Source organism: Pyrus communis, chromosome 5, assembly GCF_963583255.1.
Source record: "Pyrus communis chromosome 5, drPyrComm1.1, whole genome shotgun sequence".
NCBI lineage: Eukaryota > Viridiplantae > Streptophyta > Magnoliopsida > Rosales > Rosaceae > Pyrus > Pyrus communis.
This window is the reverse complement of record NC_084807.1, coordinates 11,043,849-11,067,217: the sequence shown is the minus strand read 5'-3', so window position 1 is coordinate 11,067,217 and position 23,369 is coordinate 11,043,849. Positions and strand designations below refer to the sequence as shown.

Genomic DNA, 23,369 nt, shown 5'->3' with positions numbered 1-23,369 from the left:
CTTTTGACCTTGATGATATGAGATACCTTTGCTTTTGAAGAAGCGGTGAATGAATCAGCACATGTATTTGTTGTGCTGTTTCCTCCTGGGTCATCTGTACTCCAGGCATCTGGTATCATCTTTGGGGAAGAAGAAAAAAATGAGTATTTCGAAAGGCTTTGCTGGGAGTACGCCCTCAGAGGTGAGGAAGAGTTGGGCATTTTCTTCAGATTTGCCTTGCCATAAAAGATGAAGGTCGACATATATAGAGATAATATCAAGTGGTGGTACTGTTCTTTTACCCTCGTCGACAAACGTTTTGATCCTGCAAATCCGGCTTTTTGAAATAGTGGCGCCTCTTCGATCTTTGAAAACGCCTCTTCGATTTCTGAGCAGACGCCCCTCCGATTTCTGAACGACACGTAGTAGTGCGGATGCGGCTCCTTTTGACAAAGCTGCACGCATTTTCTGAAAAGCAGAGAAAGCGTCGCCGAACTTTGCGCTTGTCGGCTAAAGATGTGTAGTTGCGATGATGGCCTCCACGTGTTTTCTGAAAAGAAGAAATCTTTTGACAAAGTTGAACACGTCCTCTGAAAAGCCGAGAAAGCGTCGCCTAAATTACGCCGGAAATTCCGGCTTTTTGAATCGGTGGATGCGTCGCCTTGGCTTCTTATAGAGGTATCGATCACCGCCAACATACACACTCTGAAGATCTCCCATTCTTGAAAATCGTCTCTGGCCCTTTGAAAATTTACTCCATCCACCCCTTCTCTTTGAACACTTTTGAAAAAATGGCAAACTCATCGAACCTTAGCTTAGATTTGAGTCTCAGCAGCAATCCGGTTGCGCCCCGTCAAGGTAATGTATGGCGCCCTTCTTTTTTATCTTCTAACGGTCTTCTTACAGGTGAAGACTCCGTGATGCAGGACGCCACAACAGCTACAATAGTAGCTAGGAACCTCCTCACTCCAAAAGATAGTAGGCTGCTATCAGGACGGTCCGATGAGTTGGCCGTTCAAGAGTCCCTCGCACTTAGTGTTCAGTGTGTGAGCTCTATGTCCAACATGGGCCAACGCCTGCTTGCCCGCTCCCGTCAGGTGGAATCATTGATGGCAGAGGTGGAAAGTCTTAAGCAAGAGGTCCAGCAGCTTAAGTACGAGAATAGAAGTTTACATGTGCTTGCAAATAACTATTCGTCGGGCATGAAGAGGAAGCTTGATGAGCTGCAAGAATCTGAGGGTCGAATTCAAAGTGACCGTCAAAGGCTTGCGGCTTATCTCCAAAGGCACCTTTTTCCTGGGTCATCCAGCGTTTGGCCAAGTATTGAGGCCTGGAATGCTCTAGCTCCGATGCCTTCTGCTCCGATGCCTTCCGCCCCGACGCCTTCCGCTCCTATGCCTTCCGCTCCTATGCCTTCCGCTCCGACGCCTTCCGCTCCGATGCCTTCCGCTCCGATGCCTCGTAGTGGGGCTTCACGTAAACAACTTTTGTGAAGGCTCCATCATTCTGCCACATTCTTTTTTTTTTTTTTTTTTTTTTTTTGTAATCAAATTGGAGATCAATGGACAACTTTATTTTATTCAGTGTATTGGGTTGCCTCCCAAGTAGCGCTTTCTTTTACGTCTTGCAGCCGGACGAAACCTTCATTTCTCACTTAGAGCCCACGGCATGCAATGGAATCTCCTCCATAACATGATCCTTCATTTCTTTGCCATTTGTAATGACCGTTTCGCCATGTATTTGATCAATGTGTGCCTGCGCCAAAGAATCAAGAATATCAATAGAGAAACAAGAGTGATCATCATTCGGAAATTTCATAGTTTCAGAAATATTAAAATCAATCACTTCCCCATCGAATTCCATTGTTAAAGTGCCTTTAAACACGTCTATCTTAGTTCGGGCCGTCTTCATGAATGGCCTCCCAAGAAGAATCGGAAAGGATGGAGCATGGGTGGTTTCCTCCATTTCAAGGACATAGAAATCCGCCGGGAAGATCAAATTATTCACCTGCACTAAGACATCTTCCAATACGCCCTTTGGATAGGCATTAGATCTATCGGCCAACTGAATAATCACACCATCATTTTTCAATTCACCAAGGTTCATTGAGGCATAAATAGAGTATGGCATGACGTTAATTAAAGCTCCTAAGTCTAACATAGCATGTTCGAACTTAGTTTGACCAATAATACAAGGGATTGTAAAGCTACCTGGATCTTTGCACTTTGGTGGTAACTTTCTTTGTAAAATAGTGGAAACGTTCTCACTTACCCTTACCACCTCTTTGTTTGAAATCCTCTTCCTCGTTGTGCAAAGCTCTTTTAAGAACTTGGCATACTTAGGGACTTGCTTGATTGCATCAAGGAGCGGAATGTTGACTTGAACTTTCCTAAAGGTTTCCAGAATGTCCTTTTCACTCTCCTCCTTCTTTGATTGCCTAAACCTGCTAGGAAAGGGCACGTTTAGTGGAATAGAACTTGACAAAGTCGAATTTGGACTTACCTTAGGCGTGTTGGACGGTTTTGGCACAATAGCGGGCTGCGGCAAAGTTTTTTTCACCCTTGCCGTGGCCTTCTTTGCTTGTTCCTCCTCTTCTTGTAGTAACATGTCCTCTTCTTGACTTGTTTTGGACGGCCTTGAGGTGGTTCCGACCTCCTTACCACTTCTCAACATGATTGCATTGGCAGATTCGAACCCTCCCTTTGGATTGACAATTGTTGAGCTAGGGAGCTTGCCTTGTTCTCGGAATTGTCCTACAAACTCCGCAATTTGCCCAATTTGTTTCTCCAAGTGATCCACCCTTTTGTCTTGGTTTTTCATGGCTTTGGTTTGATTCTCTTGCCCCTGAGACAAATTGGTAAGTAACTTAAGAAGTGTTTCATTGTCCAACGACGTACCTTGATTATTTTGGGCAGGTTGTGCTTGGTTTGAATTGGGGCCGGATGGCTTGGTGTAGAACCCCGGGGGTTGCTGCCTAAAGCCTCCTTGTTGGTAAGGTTGTTGAGGCTCCCTCCACTTGAAGTTTGGATGGTCTCTCCAACCCGGATTGTATGTATTAGAATATGGATCATTCCTTGGTTGATTTTGGCTTGGAAATCCAATGGCGTTTACACTCTCCCACCCACCATTCTCAATCAATTGAGGGCACTTTTCTGAAGGATGACCTTGAATAGAACATACGCCACATACAATTGGACTTTGGATCTTCATTCCTTCGGCCATCTGAGACACAAGAGAAGTAAGATTAGCTACTTGAGTTTGAAGGTCGGATTGAGAACTTACCTCATTCACTTGTTGCCGTGGGGGGTCCCTTTGCCCAAGTCCTTCATATTGTTGTGCATTTAGAGCACGGTTTGCAATTAGGGTCTTGGCTGCCATAGGTGTTTTGTCCACCAATGCACCTCCCGCCGAAGCATCGAGCATTTGCCTTTCAATGGGAAGAAGGCCCTCATAGAAGTATTGAAGGAGAAGCTCCTCTTTCATTTGATGTTGAGGACATGATGCAACAAGGGCTTTAAAACGCTCGTAGTATGCCGGAAAAGATTCTCCTTGACTTTGTTGGATTCCGCTAATTTTCTTCCTCAAGAGAATGACTTTTGAAGTAGGGAAGAACTTTTCCAAGAAGGCTCTCTTCATGCTCTCCCAAAAAGTAACGGTCCCGGGTGCCAATTCATAAAGCCAATCCTTAGCCTTTTCCACAAGAGAGAATGGAAAAGCCTTCATCATCAGAATGTTCCCATCGACATTTATGGGTGTCATGCTCGAACAAACAACCTCGAACTCCTTGAGATGCTTGTTGGGATCTTCCATGGAAAGCCCATGGTACTTTGGAATGTGGTGCAACAAGCTTGACTTCAATTCGAATTCATCGGTCTTGCCTTGGGCAGCCGCGGGGTATTGAATGCAAAGAGGGGCTGCATTGGCCAAACCTGAGGCAGAAAGCTCTTTAATGGTTCGATTGTCCACGGCCATGGTTGGTACTTCCTCTTTAACCCAATCCGTGGCTTCCTCTTCTACTTCAGGTTCGGGACTAGGAGGATTAGACTCTTACAATTTCTTGTTCCTTCTAAAAGTCCTCTCGAAATCACCGTCAAAGTCGGAGATATGCTCACGAACAGGTTGTGAGCTACGGGTCATAAACTAGTACCTACACACAAAAGTAAACAAGATAAGTAACCAACTTAATAGACTTGGCACAAGTAAGAAAACAAGTTGCCACACACGGCACAAAAACACATACACACGGTGCAAAAAAAAATTAAAACAAAACAGAAACTAAACAATTTAAACAAGACTCAAGACAAGGGATTAGCAACTTTGCCAATCCCCGGCAACGGCGCCAAAATTTGATGCGGAATTTATACGCACACAAATTAAACCCTATTTGTGACAATTGTAGTAATGATGTAAGTAGGGATCGTTCTAACCGGGGATTAACTAGGGGTGCTAATCTACTTTGAATTGACTTGAAAACACAAAAACTAAATGTAAAGACTCTTAACAAGACTACTATGACTCAGAAGAGCTTTGAAATCCTCAAACTGCCTAAAACAATCAAATTGACTCAAACAAAAACGAGAACTTGATTTAGACGAATTTGAAAGTGTTTATGACTCCAAATGCTTAAAGACACAAAAATAAAACAAATACGAATGATTAAGACTCAACGAAATATGGGGGAAATGTGTTTGGACGATATTAAATTGAATGGACAGAAAATAATTAAGGGCAAAATGTAAATATGAATGTGATGAAAATATGGATGATGGAATAGCCAAGGGGTTCTTCTCCACACATGTTACACTTGCATACAAGATTGATTTTCAGTTGGTCTTTCGATAAGTTATGAAACTCAACACTCCGGGTTAATTAGGTCCGCTTAAATTAACCGTCAAGTTCTCCTTAAGTTAATGAATTGGATGGGTTAGCGCAACGCAATTCACCACATTCTCCAAAAGTCCTTTACGTGAAAAGCACAATAAAGATACAATCAAAGATCATTAAGCATTATGAAAACTATAAGTGTTGACGAGGCATTCGTTACTATGGAATACGCATGAAACTTATGCCAAGAATTCGTTTAACGCGATTGTTTATAAGCAACCTCCACTACTAATGAATATAAGTTCGTAACTATTAGGTGAAACTCACTTATATTCTAGCGTCATATTCATGCATGAAAATTAAGTGTGCACTCTCAATAAACATACATAAATAAGTTATCAATCAAACAGTTAAACGAATTGAATCCACAACTTATGAAATTCCAACGAAAGTTAATCAATTCATATTGCAAATATAAACATAGTTTCGAATCACCCCCTAGCTAAAGGGGGTTTAGTTCCTCATAACTTTGAAATCAAAGAAACACCTAAACATTCCAACAACTCAAACTTGAATTGTATGAACGTTTAGGCACTCTTCTCTTCCATTCCTCATACATACAAAACAAAGAGAAATGAATTTAAACTTTGAAATTAAAGAAACACCTAAACATTCCAACAACTCAAACTTGAATTGTATGAACGTTTAGGCACTCTTTTCTTCCTCGTTGTTGTAGCACAAGGTCTAAGGAGATGTTTAGGGCTTTAGGTGTACGTGGAATGGAGTGGGGAATGGTTGGATAGTGGCTGCAATGGAGGAGAAAAAACTGCACAGAAATGGATGGAGATTTGCGGCAAGGGGGAGTGTTTGTGTTGTGAATGGAATGAATGAATTGTGGCTGCAATGCATGCTTATTTATAGGTAAATGAGAGGGAACATGACAGCTAGGAATAGGTGGAAATGTGGCTGCAAGTTTGGTGAATGATTATGAATGAATGCATGTGAAAAACAGCTAGGAAAACTTGGTGGAAAGCTGGAAATGCAAAGGGAAAAGCTGGAATTGTGATGGAGAGTGCACGGCAAAGGGTTGGTTTGTGAATGTGTGATGGTGTGATTGAATGATTAAAGGGGGCATGTGGGTTGGAAATGCATGTGGAGTTGCAAGGTAGGGTGAATGATTATGGGTGCATGTGGCTTAAAGGGGGAATGCTAGGTTGGAAATGCATGTGGCTTAGGTTGTGAAAGCATGTGGATTAGGTTGTGAAAGCATGTGGATTAGGTGGAAAGAGGTGGGTGTGCATGTGAGTTGAAATGCATGTGTTTAAATGGTTGAAATGTGTAGATGATTATGAGTATGATAAGTGATAAGTGTATGATATGATAAGTGATAAATGAATGATATGTTAAGTGATAAATGAATGATATGTTAAGTGATAAATGAAATGATATGTTGTTATGATAGTTTGATCTTCAATTTCGTCCATTCCTTTTGTTCCAAACATAAGCTATCCATTCCAAGTCCGATTTTGCTCCAAAATGCGTCTTTTTGCTTCCTTAGCCATATGAACCTAAAAACACATGAAAGAAGCGTAAAGGACTAAAATAACTAAAGAAACATAACGTAAATGTACGAGAACAAGCCATTTAAGTCGCATGAATATGCTCCTATCAAATAGAGAAGGTGTATAGAATCTCTCCAGTATTCAATTTTTCAATCCATAGTTGGGACATATATGCAACGTAAACATATATACAGGAGTAAGAATTATGGGAAAGAATAATGAAAACAAAAGGAAAGACGCGAATCCAGACATGTCACGAGTAATTACAGGTCCATTCCTGTTCAAACCAGAAAAGTGATGCAGTACATATGCTCTCATACCCCCTATTATCCAAGAGAATCTTCTTCTGAACCTTGATCATCCTTATCCATTGCATCGCCGGATTTTTTATCTTTAGCAACCCGATCACTACCCTCGGTTTCTGAATCTGAAATTGATCCAGCTCTGGCATCAGTTAATGTTATCTACTTCATTGTCTGAAAAGCTATCAGTACTTGAGTCGGATGTAGAACTATTGGAAGTAGCCCAGTGGTTATTAGGGTTTCCTAGATATTAGGATGGTTTCCGTGTCATTAGGCATTAAGGGGTTTTGTCAACTTCTCAAGCTTGTTTCCCCCCGAGTATTGATTGTTCCCTAGGTGGTTAATAGTCTGGTTCCTTTGTATAGGAGTCTATGTTGTCATCTCCCCTTAATCATAGTTGTCAACTCCCTAATTTAAGGAGTTGTTGTTTGTCTTTCCTAAGCCATCAGTTGTGGCGTAAAACAAGGAAGGTCTTCTCCTTATATATGGTGGCTGTACATTGTAATCAGGCTCATGATGAAATAAATCATAACAAAGAAATTCAACATGGTATCAGAGCAGGAAAAATAACCTGCTTCTGCTTTACTACTTGCTGAGCGTGTTCATCCTCCAACATGGCTGAAGAAAATCCATTAGGATCAGATGTTGAAAGTTCACCTATGATTTCATCCGTGAATGTGCCTGAGATGGATGTTAATCCAAATCAAAGGTTAAGCTCAGTCCTGTTGAATGAGTTTAACTATTTGCCTTGGTCGAGAGTTGTATCCCTCGCTCGAGGTGGAAGGTCCAGGTTAGGGTTCATAAATGGAAGCATCGAAGTACCTGATGCTTCCTCACCAAACTATGAATCCTGGCTTAGCAAAGATCAGCTGGTTATGTCGTGGCTCATAAACTCCATGGATCGTAAGCTAGCTGAAATACTCAGCTATTCGGAATCTTCATTTCAGCTATGGGAGACTATCAAGGAAATGTATGGCAGTCAGAATAATGCTGCATGAGTCTTCCAACTGAAAAGGGACATATCTAATCTACAACAAGAAGGTAAACCATTTGTGCAACTCTTAGGGAGCATGAAAAGCATGTGGAATGAGTTGGAAACATATCGTCTTCATACGCTTGATGTTGCCGTGATTCGTAAAAGAGCAAAAGAAGACAAGATATTTCAACTTCTGTCTAGTCTCGATTCAGAATATGAAGATCTACGAAGTCACGTACTCATGAACTCTGAACTTCCTACCTTCACCAGTGTATGTGCAACAATCCAACGTGAAGAAGTGAGGAGGAAGGTCATGAATATGGGTACAAAGGCTAGTGTACCTGATGCCAGGGCATATCTAACCAACGAAAGGAAATACAAAGGAAAGCATCCACATTTGAAATGTCAACACTGTAACTATACAGGTCATGTTAAGGATATGTGCTGGATTTTCATCCAGAATTAAAACCGGACTTCATGAAGGACAACAAGGGTACACTGAGGATGAACCGTACTGTACATCATACCAATCATGCTTCTGCCTCTACTTCTAAGGGGTCTGAAACATTAAAAACCTTCATAGCAAACCCTGCTGAACTCATAAATGAGTTTGTGTTGTACCTTCAAGGCAAGAAAGGAGGTGCTGGAAGCAACCGAGGAGACAACTTGGAAGAAGAGAACTCAACGGCTTTACTAGGCAAGTTTGCTGGTTTCCTGGCAGACACAAAAACCATACCCCAAGAAGACATGCAAGGTATCATAAAAGCCTTTAAAACTGCTCCTAATATAAATATATTGCATGATTTTTGGGTTGTAGATTCGGGTGCCACAGATCATATGACCAACCATGTATCCATGCCTCATAAGTTTGAAAAATTATCAAATCCCTCTCAAGTTTTAACTGCAAATGGGGAGAATGCAAGGGTTTTAGGAAAGGAAAAAATAAACCTAATGTCTAAGGAGATTGAGTCAGTGGCCCTATATGTTCATTCCTTCCCATTTCAACTCCTATCTGTGAGTAAAATCACAAATACTGATGCGAAATAAGTAAGCACACAAATTAAACCCTCTTTTTGTCAAATTGTAGTAAAGATGTAAGTAGGGATCGTTCTAGACCGGGGATTAGGAGGGATTGCTAAACACTTGGAAACTGACTTAAAAACTCAAAAACAAAGTTTAAAACACTAAACTCGACTCAAAGAATGCAAAAATAAAAGTTAAAACACTTAAACAAACCTAAAACCCAAAACAGCAACTAGAAGACTCAAAACTGCCTAAAAACCACTTTCTGGGCAGTTTTGAGCACCTACACTAATTTGGACGAAATTGGGTGAAAACTTGAATCAAAATACTTAGAAACACAAATCAAAACACTTTCTAACTAATCTAAGACTTCAAATTAAAGGGGGATTTGTTTTGGACGAAAATTTAACATAAAACAGAAACTTTAAACTAAACAGATTGTAGAATGTTTTTGGATAAAAAGGATGGATAAAAGGCTAGTTAGGAGGTTCTTCTCCACACATGTCACACTTGCAAACAAAACGATCTTCAGTTGTTCTCCCAATAGATTATAAATACTCAACGCCCCAGATTAACCGTGAATTGCACTAATTAACCCTCAGTTTTTCCACAAGTTATTAAGTTGGATGATTGCATACGACAACTCAAAACATTCCCTACAAGTTCCCTATATGAATTGCATAATAGAGATACAAGCAAGAATCAGTAAGTTCTATGAAAAACATAAGCATTGACGAAGCATTCGTTACTATGAATTGCATGAAACTTATGCTAAGAATTCATCCAACGCGATTGTTTTCAAGCAACCTTCACTACTTATGATTATAAGATTGTAACTATTAGGTGAAACTCCCTCATAATCTAGCATCATATTCATGCATGAGAACTAAGCGTGCACTCTCAATCAACATACACAAATAAGTTATCAATCAAATAGATGAACGAATTGAATCCATAACTTATGAAATAACAACTGAATGTAATCAAATCATATTGCAAGCATGCACATGGTTTCGAATTCCCCCCTAACCAAGGGGGTTTAGTTCCTCATACTCATAACACAAAGAATATCAAAATTAAACATGGAATTCAACGGAAAGACAACACCTAAAACGTTCCAGCAATCCTCAATAGAATGGCATGAACGTCCCAAGCTTTTTCTCCTCCTCTTGTCTACGGCACAAGAACTAGGACAGGTTCTAGGGGTTATTTAGATGGATGAGTGGGGAAGGAATGATATGGTAGTGTTTAGGGGACATGGGGGTTGCGGCAAAGTGTGAAAATATGGCAGATTGGTGGTGGAAGGCTACGGCAAGGGGGCTGAATATATTTTGACGAATTTCTGATTTGTGGAGAGGGTTGTGTTTGCGGCATGGTGGTAAAACATATATATATAGGCAGCCAAACCCTAAAGAAATCAGGTTAGACAAATGGGCTAGGGTTTGGGTGCGGCAAGGGTTGGAAATCCACCAGAAAATAGGGTTTCTAGAACATTAGGTGCGGCATGGGCTTAGGGTTTAGGTGCGGCATGGGCTTAGGGTTTAGGTCATCTAAAAGCCCAAAGCCAAGAATAGAAACTCACGATAATGGAAACCTCCAAGAATAGAAACTTCCAACTTTAGAAACTTTGGTTGCCAATTCCGACTTCTTTGCTCTTCATTTTCATTTCTTCATTTCTTAAGCTCCTTTTACCTTCAACCTCGTCCATTCCTCGTGCTCCATTTACATACACCACATTCCAGCTCAGTTTTTGCTCCAAAAGCTCCAAATTGCATCATTTCATGTAATATGTCCTTTAAACCTGAAAACACATGAAAGTAGCTTAAAAGACTACTTTAACGAAGAAAACATAACAAAAATGCATAAGAACTAGCTAACTAAGGCGCATAAATATGCTCCTATCAAATTCCCCCACACTTAGCTTTTGCTAGTCCTCGAGCAAAACAAAACAACTAAAGTAAACAAGACGAAACAAAACAAACAAAACATAACCTAAACCTTCCAACGTTTGCCTCAGGGATTTCCAATGCACATGACATGTTAAAGATCGTTATCCCCACAGATTTGAGTCCTCTTTACACAAGCACATACTTAATTAAAGCCACTACTCACTTGTTCACAAGTAATCAATTAAAACAATGCTTTGAATGTAGTAACATGCCTTAGAGAATTCCCTCAATTCCTTACAAGATATACACTCTATTTTCACTCAGATTTTCTAACTCCACACCCTATACTAGTCATATGTGAGAAGATTGATGTAGATATGAAAACGAATGCTCACATATATGTTTCACAACGAATGCAATTTCTAGAGTTAAGAAGCATGTTTAGATATGATCTCATGAATGGAATGCTACTACTTAGATGCGAGAACCAGTGACACCATATGCTCATACCAAATCCAAACTCCACAAATTGACACACATAACACTCAAGATAGAAGTTAAGGGTTGTAATGGGGCTTGGGGTGTTGGTTAACAAGGAGAGGATAGGGAAAACAAACGTTCTTCAAGCAATAGTAAGCAAAGCAATGAAATTGAGACTTAGAATTCACTTAGATTGCAGAAATTAACTTTAAAACACAAGGGAAAGATTTAGACAACTCCTTAGGGCCGAATTCATTGTTTTGGACCCTTACTTCAACAAACAATACTTTGGAACTCTTTTTCTCAACTTTTCAACTTTTTCTTTTTTTTCTTTTTTTCTTTTTTTTTTTTTTCTTTTTTCTTTTCTTTCTTTTGCCGTGCCTCATTCAAGACTTTGGCACACCCATATATCAAGAATCCTTCCCCCACACTTGTTTTCTACAATGCAATGATCAAAAGGAATTCATCTTTGAGTTATGCTTTTACTATGCTTCAAGAACAAAGGTATGGGTGGTCCTACTCTAAGCTAGGTGAGGATAATTGTGGGTTAACAAAGAAAGTAGGCTACACAAGGCTCAACGGGGTTAAATCCTACAAACAAATGAAATAGGGAAATATGGCAATTTGGCTATGGTGGTCACTACTAACTTCATCTTGAATATGTGTTATGCAATTTAATAACATGTTTTGAATGAAATTGGCATGAGTTCTAGTATTTGGAACTAAATGATGAAACGCCTTCTAAGTAGCAACCAAGCAACGAATAATGAGATCATGCAACGACTTTAGAAAACAAAGAATGCACAGATTTTAACTCTCCAAATAAACGTTTAGGTTCAAGTCTCACAAGGTTGTAGCGTTAATTTGAGTTCCTTCCTTCAAGCATGTTACAAAAACTGATTTTTTTTTTCTTTTATGATTGCATGTGAATTCATAAGTTATAACCACAACCAAGCATAAACATAGAGTAAATCAAACTTTCATCCATGTTAATCACTCTCTTTAACAGCCATGTATTTAAAAACCAAATCCTCATCATTGTGTTGGAAGGTACCCTAAGACACAAACAAACACACAAAAATAACTCTTTTTTGGGTTCTTTTTAAAACAAATTTTTCAAATTTTTCTTTGATTTTCGGATTTTTACTTCAAAACATACTAAAACACACCAAAACTGCTTAAAAACACTTAAAAACAGCAAGGAACAAGTTTTGAAATAATGGGTGATAAAATCCCACGAATTTGCATGAAAAACACTTAGTTACCCCCCCACACTTAAATCAAACATTGTCCTCAATGTTTTAAGCATAGAATCACACAAAGAAACACACAAACAGCAAGTAAAACAACTACATAGGCAGATTAGAAAGAATCAACAAAGAGAAGGGTTTAGGAACGCAAATCTGGAATTGGAGTGCTTTCTAGGTCTTCCTTTGTTGAATGCATGGGTTGCCTCCCAAGTAGCGCTTGCTTTAACGTCGTACAGCCGGACGAAGACCTCATTCACTCCTTACTAAGGCCCACGGCTTCCAAGGGTATGTCATCCACGGCATGCTCCACAAAGGTGTCATAATAGGGCTTCAAACGATGCCCGTTCACCTTGAATTCGTGTCCCGTTTTCAAGCTTTGGATTTGGACTGCACCATGAACAAAAACATTAGTAATAACAAATGGTCCAATCCACTTAGAACGTAACTTACCGGGAAACAAACGTAAACGGGAATTGAACAATAGCACTTTCTGCCCAATTGAGAATGATTTCCCACGGATCATGTTGTCATGGAAGGCTTTGGTCTTTTGCTTGTAAATGCTTGCATTATCATATGCCTCGTGCCGTATTTCATCAAGCTCATTCAATTGGAATTTCCTAAGACTTCCCGCTTCATCTAAGTGCATGTTGAACTTCTTGACGGCCCAAAGAGCTTTATGCTCCAACTCCACGGGAAGATGGCACGCCTTGCCATAGACAAGTCGAAAGGGGGACATCCCAATGGGGGTTTTGTACGCCGTACGATACGCCCACAGTGCATCATCTAACCGTAAGCTCCAATCCTTCCTTGTTGGCCCAACGGTCTTCTCAAGTATTTGCTTGATCTCTCGGTTGGAAACCTCAGCTTGGCCATTCGTTTGAGGATGGTAAGGTGTAGAAACCTTATGGGTGACATGGTATTTCCTCAATAACGCTTCAATGGTCCGATTGCAAAAGTGTGACCCTCCATCACTAATGATCACTCGTGGCATTCCAAACCTTGCAAAAATGTTAGTTCTAATAAAATCTGCAACCACTTTAGAATCATTAGTCCGGGTGGCCTTGGCTTCCACCCATTTTGACACATAATCAACCGCAAGCAAAATATACATGAAACCATACGATGAAGGGAAGGGACCCATAAAATCAATACCCCAAACATCAAAAATTTCAACATTTAGGATAGAAACCTGCGGCATTTGGTCCTTTGCACTAATTCCACCCATTCTTTGGCATTTATCACATGTTAAGCAAAACGTTCTAGCATCCTTAAAAATACTAGGCCAATAAAATCCACATTGTAACACTTTGAGGGCCGTGCGTTGTGTGCCAAAGTGCCCTCCACATGCATATGTATGACAAAAACTCAAAATTGAATGACATTCAGAATCATGCACACAACGACGTATAATCTGATCGGGACAAAATTTCCATAAGTATGGATCATCCCACACATAAAACCGTGCATCATGCCTAAGTTTGTCACGTTGGTGCCTATTGAACTCACTTGGAATACGTTTTGACACCAAAAAATTAACTATATCAGCATACCACGGTGTATTAACCTTTATGGACAGCAATTGTTCATCGGGGAATGTCTCTGCAATGGGTAGGGACTCCTCATTATGCACCATGCGGCTTAGGTGGTCAGCCACCACATTCTCCACGCCCTTCTTATCCCGAATCTCAATGTCAAACTCTTGTAGAAGCAACAGCCATCGAATTAGTCTAGGCTTGGCCTCTTTTTTTGTGAGCAAATACTTGAGAGCTGCATGATCAGTAAAAATAATGACTTTAGTTCCAAGTAAGTATGATCGAAACTTATCTAATGCAAATACCACAGCAAGTAATTCTTTTTCAGTTGTTGAGTAATTTAATTGAGCATCATTTAATGTTCTAGAAGCATAATAAATAGCATGAGGTTGTTTGTCCTTTCGCTGCCCCAAAACAGCACCAATCGCATAGTCCGAAGCATCGCACATCAACTCGAATGGAAGGCTCCAATCTGGAGGTGTGATAATGGGAGCCGAAGTGAGAGCCTCCTTGAGGTGCTTGAATGCCGTGGAGCATGCATCATCAAACTCAAACGCCACCTCTTTTTGCAGCAATCGGCATAGTGGCTGTGCAATCTTCGAGAAATCCTTTATGAACCGCCTATAAAAACCTGCGTGACCAAGAAACGAACGAACCTCTCTAACCGAAGTTGGAGAGGGTAAGTGACGAACAAGGTCTACCTTAGATTTATCTACTTCAATGCCTTTTTCAGAAATAATATGTCCTAGAACAATACCTTGTTTAACCATGAAGTGACATTTTTCCCAATTAAGCACAAGATTTGTTTCAACACAACGGTTCAAAATCAAACTAAGATTACTCAAACAATCATCAAATGAATTACCAAACACACTGAAATCATCCATAAAAACCTCAATAATTTTCTCAACATAATCTGAAAATATGCTCATCATGCATCTTTGAAATGTAGCAGGTGCATTACATAACCCAAATGGCATGCGACGATAAGCAAATGTACCAAAGGGGCATGTAAAAGTAGTCTTTTCTTGATCATCCGGGGCAATAACAATTTGATTATAACCAGAATATCCATCAAGAAAACAATAAAATGAATGACCCGCTAACCTTTCCAACATTTGATCTAGGAACGGCAATGGGAAGTGGTCTTTCCTCGTGGTGGCGTTTATCTTCCTATAATCAGTGCATACGCGCCAACCAGTTTGGACTCGAGTGGGCACTAGCTCATTCTCTGCGTTCTCCAAAACCGTCACTCCAGATTTCTTCGGCACGCATTGGATAGGCGAAACCCACTTACTATCCGAGATAGGATAGATAACTCCACAATCTAACAGCTTGATTATCTCCTTCTTCACAACTTCCATCATCGGAGGGTTAAGACGGCGTTGAGCCTCTCTAGTTGGTTTGGCCCCCTCCTCAAGAAATATATGATGCATGCATGTGGCGGGACTAATACCTTTGATATCGGCCAATGTCCAACCTAGGGCAGATTTGAATTCCTTCAAAACACGCACTAGTTTCTCCTCTTCTTGTGCCGTGAGTGATGAAGAAATGATGGCCGGTAATGTCTCCTTTTCCCCCAAGAAAATGTACTTCAAATGGCCCGGTAATGGTTTGAGATCAAGGGTAGGTGCCTGAACTATAGATGGAAGCAATTTGTTAGTCGAAATGGGAATGGACTCACGGTTAGTATACTTACCATCAAGCTTAGGTGAGGACTCAAGGGCAGCCACAACTTCAAGTAATTCCTCACTAGGGGGCACGGCATGGGATGACTCTTGTATGCCGTGGGCATGCATGCAATCTGCCCCCTTTGTTTTGAGTTCCATGCCTCGTGTAATGACTTTTTCAAGCGCATCGTCATTCAAATCGTCGAGATATCCCTGCGCCAAAGAGTCAATTATATCAATAGAAAAGCATGAATGGTCCTCACTAGGGTATTTAATGGAATCAGAAAGATTAAAATTAACAACTTCCCCATCGAATTCCATGGACAAAGTTCCACTATACACGTCAATCTTCGTCCGGGCCGTCTTCATGAATGGCCTTCCAAGTAGAATGGGCAGCAAAGGAGCATGGTCCGATTCATCCATTTCGAGGACATAGAAATCCGTCGGGAAGACCAAATGATTAACCTGCACAAGAACATCTTCCAAAACTCCCTTTGGATAGGCGTTAGATCTATCGGCCAATTGTATTATTACCCCATCATTTTTCAATGCTCCTAAGTTCATAGATGCATAAATGGAATATGGCATAACATTTATAGAAGCACCTAAATCAAGCATGGCAGATTCAAATCTAGTATTCCCAATGACACAAGGAATGGTAAAGCTACCTGGATCCTTGCATTTGGGAGGTAGTTTGCGTTGCAAGATGGCGGACACATTTTCACCTACCTTTACCACTTCCTTAGTCGACATCCTCTTCCTAGTGGTACACAACTCCTTCAAAAACTTAGCATACCTCGGAACTTGCTTGATTGCATCTAACAAAGGTATGTTGACTTGAACTTTGCGAAACGTCTCGAGAATGTCCTTTTCCGCTTCCTCTTTTTTTGTTTGCTTAAATCTACTAAGAAAAGGAACATTCAAAGGAAAAGCATTAGTAGGAACTGAACTTGACACGTTTTTACCTTTATTGGGTGAATTGGACGGTTTAGGATCACTTGGAACTTGCGGCACATTTGGTTCCACCTTGGCCGTGAGTGGCCTTTGCTCCTCCTCTTCAATTCTCAACTCATCCTCCTCGTTGGAACGTGATTTGGATGGTTTGAGGTCAGATCCGACTTGCTTTCCACTTCGCAAATGCATAGCTTTTGCAGATTCGAATCCACCTTTCGGATTGACCACCGTTGAGCTAGGCAACCTTCCTTGCTCACGAAATTGCCCCATGAACTCGGCAATCTGTCCCACTTGCTTCTCCAAGTTGTCCACCCTCTTGTCTTGGATTTGCCTCTCTTTGTTTTGAGTTTGGACTTCCTGTGTCAAAGTAGTAAGTAATTGAAAAATCTTATCATTATCACTTGAATTACCTACATTGCTTTGGGCAGGTTGTGCTTGGGCTTGTGGTGGTGCCAACGGTTTTTGATAGAAACCCGGGGGTTGTTGCCTAAATCCGCTTTGTTGTTGACCTTGTTGGGGGTCTCGCCATTTGAAATTCGGATGATCACGCCAACCGGGATTGTAAGTATTAGAGAACGGATCACCACGTGATTGGTATTGGTTGCCATATCCCACGGCATTGAGTGTCTCCCACCCTCCATTCTCGATTAATTGTGGGCACTTGTCCGTAGGGTGTCCTTGCATGGAGCATACGCCACAAGAAGCTACGGTTTTAACTTTTGGACCTTCCACCACCTGAGAAATCAACGTAGTAAGGTTAGCCATTTGATTTTGAAGTTCGGTTATGGCACTTACCTCATTGACTTGGTGTTGCCGTGGGGTACTCCTCTGTCCAACGCCTTCGTATTGTTGAGCGTTCAATGCTCGGTTAGCGATCAAGACCTTGGCATCCCTGGGCGTCTTGTCCACCAATGCTCCACCCGCCGAAGCATCAAGCATTTGACGTTCTAGAGGTAGGAGACCCTCATAGAAATATTGCAAGAGCAACTCCTCCTTCATCTGATGCTGTGGACAAGAAGCAACAAGTGATTTAAATCGTTCATAATACGTAGGAAAAGACTCACCTTCTTCTTGCTGGATTCCGCTTATCTTTTTGCGTAGGAGGATGATGCGAGAAGTTGGAAAGAACTTCTCCAAGTACGCTCTCTTCATACTCTCCCACGAAGTGACAGTGCCGGGAGCTAACTCATATAACCAATCTTTGGCTTTATCCATCAAAGAGAATGGAAAAGCCTTCATCTTCAAGATATTTCCGTCAACAGTGACGGGAGTCATACTAGAGCAAACTACTTCAAATTCTTTCAAATGTTTGTTAGGATCTTCCATGGACAAGCCATGGTATTTAGGAATATGATGAAGCAAACTTGACTTTAATTCAAACTCATCCGTCTTACCTTGGGCAGCCATGGGGTATTGAATGCACAAGGGTGCGGCATTACCCAATCCCGAAGCTGCAAGCTCCTTGAGTGTACGGTTGTCCACCGCCATGCCTTGGACTTCTTCAAATATCCCTGCCGTGGCTTCCTCCTCCTCTTCTTCAAATTCAGAGACGGACTCGGAACTTGCACTTGATTCACTAGGTTCAGGGTTCTTCCTCTTACGTCTCAACTCACGCTCAAAATCGTCGTCAAAGTCTAAAATATGTTCGTGAACCGGATTAGAACTCCGAGTCATAAACAAGTACCTAAAACAAGGAAAACAAAACTAGGTCAGAGACTTAACAAAAATAAGTAAACAGAAAATAACAATCCAAGGGATTAGCAAAGTTGCTAATCCCCGGCAACGGCGCCAAAAATTTGATGCGAAATAAGTAAGCACACAAATTAAACCCTCTTTTTGTCAAATTGTAGTAAAGATGTAAGTAGGGATCGTTCTAGACCGGGGATTAGGAGGGATTGCTAAACACTTGGAAACTGACTTAAAAACTCAAAAACAAAGTTTAAAACACTAAACTCGACTCAAAGAATGCAAAACTAAAAGTTAAAACACTTAAACAAACCTAAAACCCAAAACAGCAACTAGAAGACTCAAAACTGCCTAAAAACCACTTTCTGGGCAGTTTTGAGCACCTACACTAATTTGGACGAAATTGGGTGAAAACTTGAATCAAAATACTTAGAAACACAAATCAAAACACTTTCTAACTAATCTAAGACTTCAAATTAAAGGGGGATTTGTTTTGGACGAAAATTTAACATAAAACAGAAACTTTAAACTAAACAGATTGTAGAATGTTTTTGGATAAAAAGGATGGATAAAAGGCTAGTTAGGAGGTTCTTCTCCACACATGTCACACTTGCAAACAAAACGATCTTCAGTTGTTCTCCCAATAGATTATAAATACTCAACGCCCCAGATTAACCGTGAATTGCACTAATTAACCCTCAGTTTTTCCACAAGTTATTAAGTTGGATGATTGCATACGACAACTCAAAACATTCCCTACAAGTTCCCTATATGAATTGCATAATAGAGATACAAGCAAGAATCAGTAAGTTCTATGAAAAACATAAGCATTGACGAAGCATTCGTTACTATGAATTGCATGAAACTTATGCTAAGAATTCATCCAACGCGATTGTTTTCAAGCAACCTTCACTACTTATGATTATAAGATTGTAACTATTAGGTGAAACTCCCTCATAATCTAGCATCATATTCATGCATGAGAACTAAGCGTGCACTCTCAATCAACATACACAAATAAGTTATCAATCAAATAGATGAACGAATTGAATCCATAACTTATGAAATAACAACTGAATGTAATCAAATCATATTGCAAGCATGCACATGGTTTCGAATTCCCCCCTAACCAAGGGGGTTTAGTTCCTCATACTCACAACACAAAGAATATCAAAATTAAACATGGAATTCAACGGAAAGACAACACCTAAAACGTTCCAGCAATCCTCAATAGAATGGCATGAACGTCCCAAGCTTTTTCTCCTCCTCTTGTCTGCGGCACAAGAACTAGGACAGGTTCTAGGGGTTATTTAGATGGATGAGTGGGGAAGGAATGATATGGTAGTGTTTAGGGGACATGGGGGTTGCGGCAAAGTGTGAAAATATGGCAGATTGGTGGTGGAAGGCTGCGGTAAGGGGGCTGAATATATTTTGACGAATTTCTGATTTGTGGAGAGGGTTGTGTTTGCGGCATGGTGGTAAAACATATATATATAGGCAGCCAAACCCTAAAGAAATCAGGTTAGACAAATGGGCTAGGGTTTGGGTGCGGCAAAGGTTGGAAATCCACCAGAAAATAGGGTTTCTAGAACATTAGGTGCGGCATGGGCTTAGGGTTTAGGTGCGGCATGGGCTTAGGGTTTAGGTCATCTAAAAGCCCAAAGCCAAGAATAGAAACTCACGATAATGGAAACCTCCAAGAATAGAAACTTCCAACTTTAGAAACTTTGGTTGCCAATTCCGACTTCTTTGCTCTTCACTTTCATTTCTTCATTTCTTAAGCTCCTTTTACCTTCAACCTCGTCCATTCCTCGTGCTCCATTTACATACACCACATTCCAGCTCAGTTTTTGCTCCAAAAGCTCCAAATTGCATCATTTCATGTAATATGTCCTTTAAACCTGAAAACACATGAAAGTAGCTTAAAAGACTACTTTAACGAAGAAAACATAACAAAAATGCATAAGAACTAGCTAACTAAGGCGCATAAATATGCTCCTATCAAATACCTTGAACTGTTTGGCCATATTCTCCCCTCACAATGTCATTTTTCAGGACTGTGCCACCAAGAAGACGATTGGTGAAGGGTTTTTCCTAGATGGTCTCTATTACATGTCAAAGAACAATTCCAGGGGGTTCTAAGCCAAGTTCAATCCCATTCAAGAGAACCAATTGTGGCATCAACGTTTAGCTCACCCTGCCCCAACCATTTTGTTGACTTTGTTTCCAAATCTAGGAAAGGATGTAACCTCATGTGAAACATGCCATTTGTCTAAGGCCACTCGGTTACCTTTTAAATCTTCCTTGTCCAGAACTAATAGATGTTTTGAACTATTCATTCTGATGTATGGGGACCAATTAATGAATCTTTTGATGGTTATAAGTACTTTGTGATCTTTGTGGATGATTTCTCTCGAGTCACATGGTTATATCGTTTAAAGTCTAAGCATGAAGTAATGGAAGTGTTCAAAGACTTCCATAACCTTGTTAAAAACCATTTCTCCTCTCAAATCCAAACTTTTAGGTCTGACAATGGCACCAAATACACATCTCATATCATGAAACAATATTTAAGCACTCATGGCATCATGCACCAAACAAGTTGTGTTGGCACACCTTAGCAAAACGGTGTTGCCGAACAAAAAAACTATGACTTGCTCGAAAAAACTAGAGCTCTAATGCTACAAATGAATGTACCAAAAAGATTTTGGTCCCAAGGGGTTATGGCAGCTGCCTATATCATCAATAGACTCCCTAGCCGAGTCTTGGAGTTCAAGTCTCCTCTTGAGGTTAAGGAAGCAAGATCGACCTCTCACACCTTAGAGTTTTTGGTTGCATATGCTTTGTCCACATTCAACCTCATCACTGAGATAAATTAGATCCCAGGGCTGCTAAATGTATTTTTCTTGGTTACTTTTCTTCACAAAAGGGATATAAGTGTTATAATCCCCAACTGAGGAGATTACTTGTGTCTAAAGATGTTCAATTCCATGAAACTAACCCTTTTTTTAGCAAACAATGTGAAATAACAAGCCAAGGGGATAGTACATTGGATGTGTTCCCACTGCCAAGAATCGAGCTTGAAGCTTCATCAAAACAAGGTCACAGCCATGGCATCACTGATGGTGGCATTGACGACTGCACTTCAGAAGATACACTGCATGAAGGTAGGGACAACCAAGATGATACTCACAATGAAATTCAAGGTGTCAATGGATGTGAGACAACTACTCCTGCTCCACGCCGAAATCCAATGCTTGCGAGACAACTCCCCACAAGATTTCAAGACTTTGTCACCTACAAACCCACACATCCCATCTCTAACTACGTGTCGTACAAAAGAGTGGCACAACAACATGCAGCTTACCTAAGCAGCATTTCAAGATATAGTGAACCTCAAAGTTTTGACGATGCTAACAGCCAAGGAGTGTGTAAGAAAGCAATGAACGAATAACTTCAAGCCCTAGACCAACACAAAACCTGGAGCATCACCAAACTTCCAAAAGGCAAGAAAGTCGTGGTCTATAAATGGATTTACAAGTTCAAATTTAATTCAGATGGATCGATTAAGAGACATAAAGCACGGTTGGTGGCTCGAGGATTCACTCAAACGTTCGAAGTGGACTACAAAGAAACATTTGCACCTGTGGCAAAAATGAACTCAGTTAGGGTTCTATTGTCCGTGGCTGTAAACAAGGGGTGGTCCATGTACCAAATGGACGTAAAGAATGCTTTCTTGCATGGCCATCTCAAAGAAGAAGTCTATATGAAGTTGCCACCAGGGCATCCCCAAAGCAATGAACCTGACTTAGTGTGCAAACTGCACAAATCTATCTATGGGCTAAAGCAGTCTCCCCGAGCTTGGTATGCCAAGTTAAGCTTAGTTCTCATTTGGTTTCAAAAGTAGCAATTCAGATTCTTCACTCTTTGTTCGCACTGGAGCTGTGAACAAACTGGTTGTACTGATCTATGTCGATGATCTGATAATCACGGGGGATAATCCTGACGAGATCTGCAACCTGAAACAATCTTTTAGACAAAGGTTTGCAATTAAAGACCTTGGAATCTTGAAGTACTTCCTTGGTATAGAAATGGAAACCTCTCACAAAGGACTATTCCTTAACCAACGGAAGTATGTCCTGGACTTACTCAAGGAAGCTAACATGAGCGATGCGAAACCTGCCATTACCCCTCTTGATAGCAAAATCAAACCTAACTTGGATGGCACGCCACTCACAGATATAAGTTATTATCAGAGGCTGGTGGGTAAGTTGATTTATCTAACCATCACCAGACCCGACATCACCTATTCTGTGAGTATCGTGAGCCAATTCATGCAATCCCCAACACTCGAACATTTGAATCTTATTAAAAGGATCCTATGCTACTTGAAAGGTTCAGTGGGTCGTGGTATCATGATGAAGAAGAATGAAAATACCCAAATCATGAGGTATTGCGATGCTGATTGGGCAGGTAATACCATCGATCGTAAGTTCACTACTGGCTATTACACCTTTGTAGGTGGAAACTTGGTCACCTGGAAGAGTAAAAAGCAAACTGTCATCGCCATATCAAGTACAGAGGCCGAGTATCGTGCCATGGCTTCAACTGCGTGTGAATTGATATGGCTAAAGGGTCTTCTGTGTGATTTGGATGAACCAACCACGCTCCCTGTGTCCTTATTTTGTGATAACCAGGCCGCAATGCATATTGCATCCAACCCAATGTTTCACGAGAGGACGAAACACATTGAAGTTGATTGCCACTATGTTCGGGAACAAGTTCAGTCACAGATGATTCAGACACATTATACCCGAAGCATTGACCAACTGGCCGACATCTTCACCAAGCCCTTGGCCTCGCATCAGTTTCGACGACTTCTGTCCAAGCTTGCTCCATAAACCTCCTAGGTCCAGCTTGAGGGGGAGTATTGGAAGTAGCCCAGTGGTTATTAGGGTTTCCTAGATATTAGGATGGTTTCCGTGTCATTAGGCATTAAGGGGTTTTGTCAACTTCTCAAGCTTGTTTCCCCCTAAGTATTGATTGTTCCCTAGGTGGTTAATAGTCTGGTTCCTTTGTATAGGAGTCTATGTTGTCATCTCCCCTTAATCATAGTTGTCAACTCCCTAATTTAAGAAGTTGTTGTTTGTCTTCCCTAAGCCTTCAATTGTGGCATAAATTAAGGAAGGTCTTCTCCTTATATATGATGGTTGTACATTGTAATCGGGCTCATGATGAAATA

At 40.7% G+C, this 23,369-nt stretch overlaps 1 protein-coding gene across 1 annotated transcript; it reads left to right on the top strand.

The window, feature by feature from the left end:
- The first annotated feature begins 21,782 nt into the window (after positions 1-21,782).
- LOC137734282 (uncharacterized mitochondrial protein AtMg00810-like) lies at positions 21,783-23,028 on the top strand. The gene is made up of 2 exons (XM_068473575.1): positions 21,783-21,991; positions 22,035-23,028. Exons 1-2 carry the CDS (start codon positions 21,783-21,785, stop codon positions 23,026-23,028), a joined length of 1,203 nt encoding a protein of 400 aa, XP_068329676.1.
- Positions 23,029-23,369: the final 341 nt, after the last annotated feature.

Bases quoted from the DNA above. Each gene is read 5' to 3' on its own strand.
- LOC137734282 (XM_068473575.1), top strand. From the start codon at position 21,783: ATGAACTCAGTTAGGGTTCTATTGTCCGTGGCTGTAAACAAGGGGTGG. The intron at 21,992-22,034 runs GTATGCCAAGTT...TTTCAAAAGTAG, and splicing joins AAGCAGTCTCCCCGAGCTTG to CAATTCAGATTCTTCACTCT.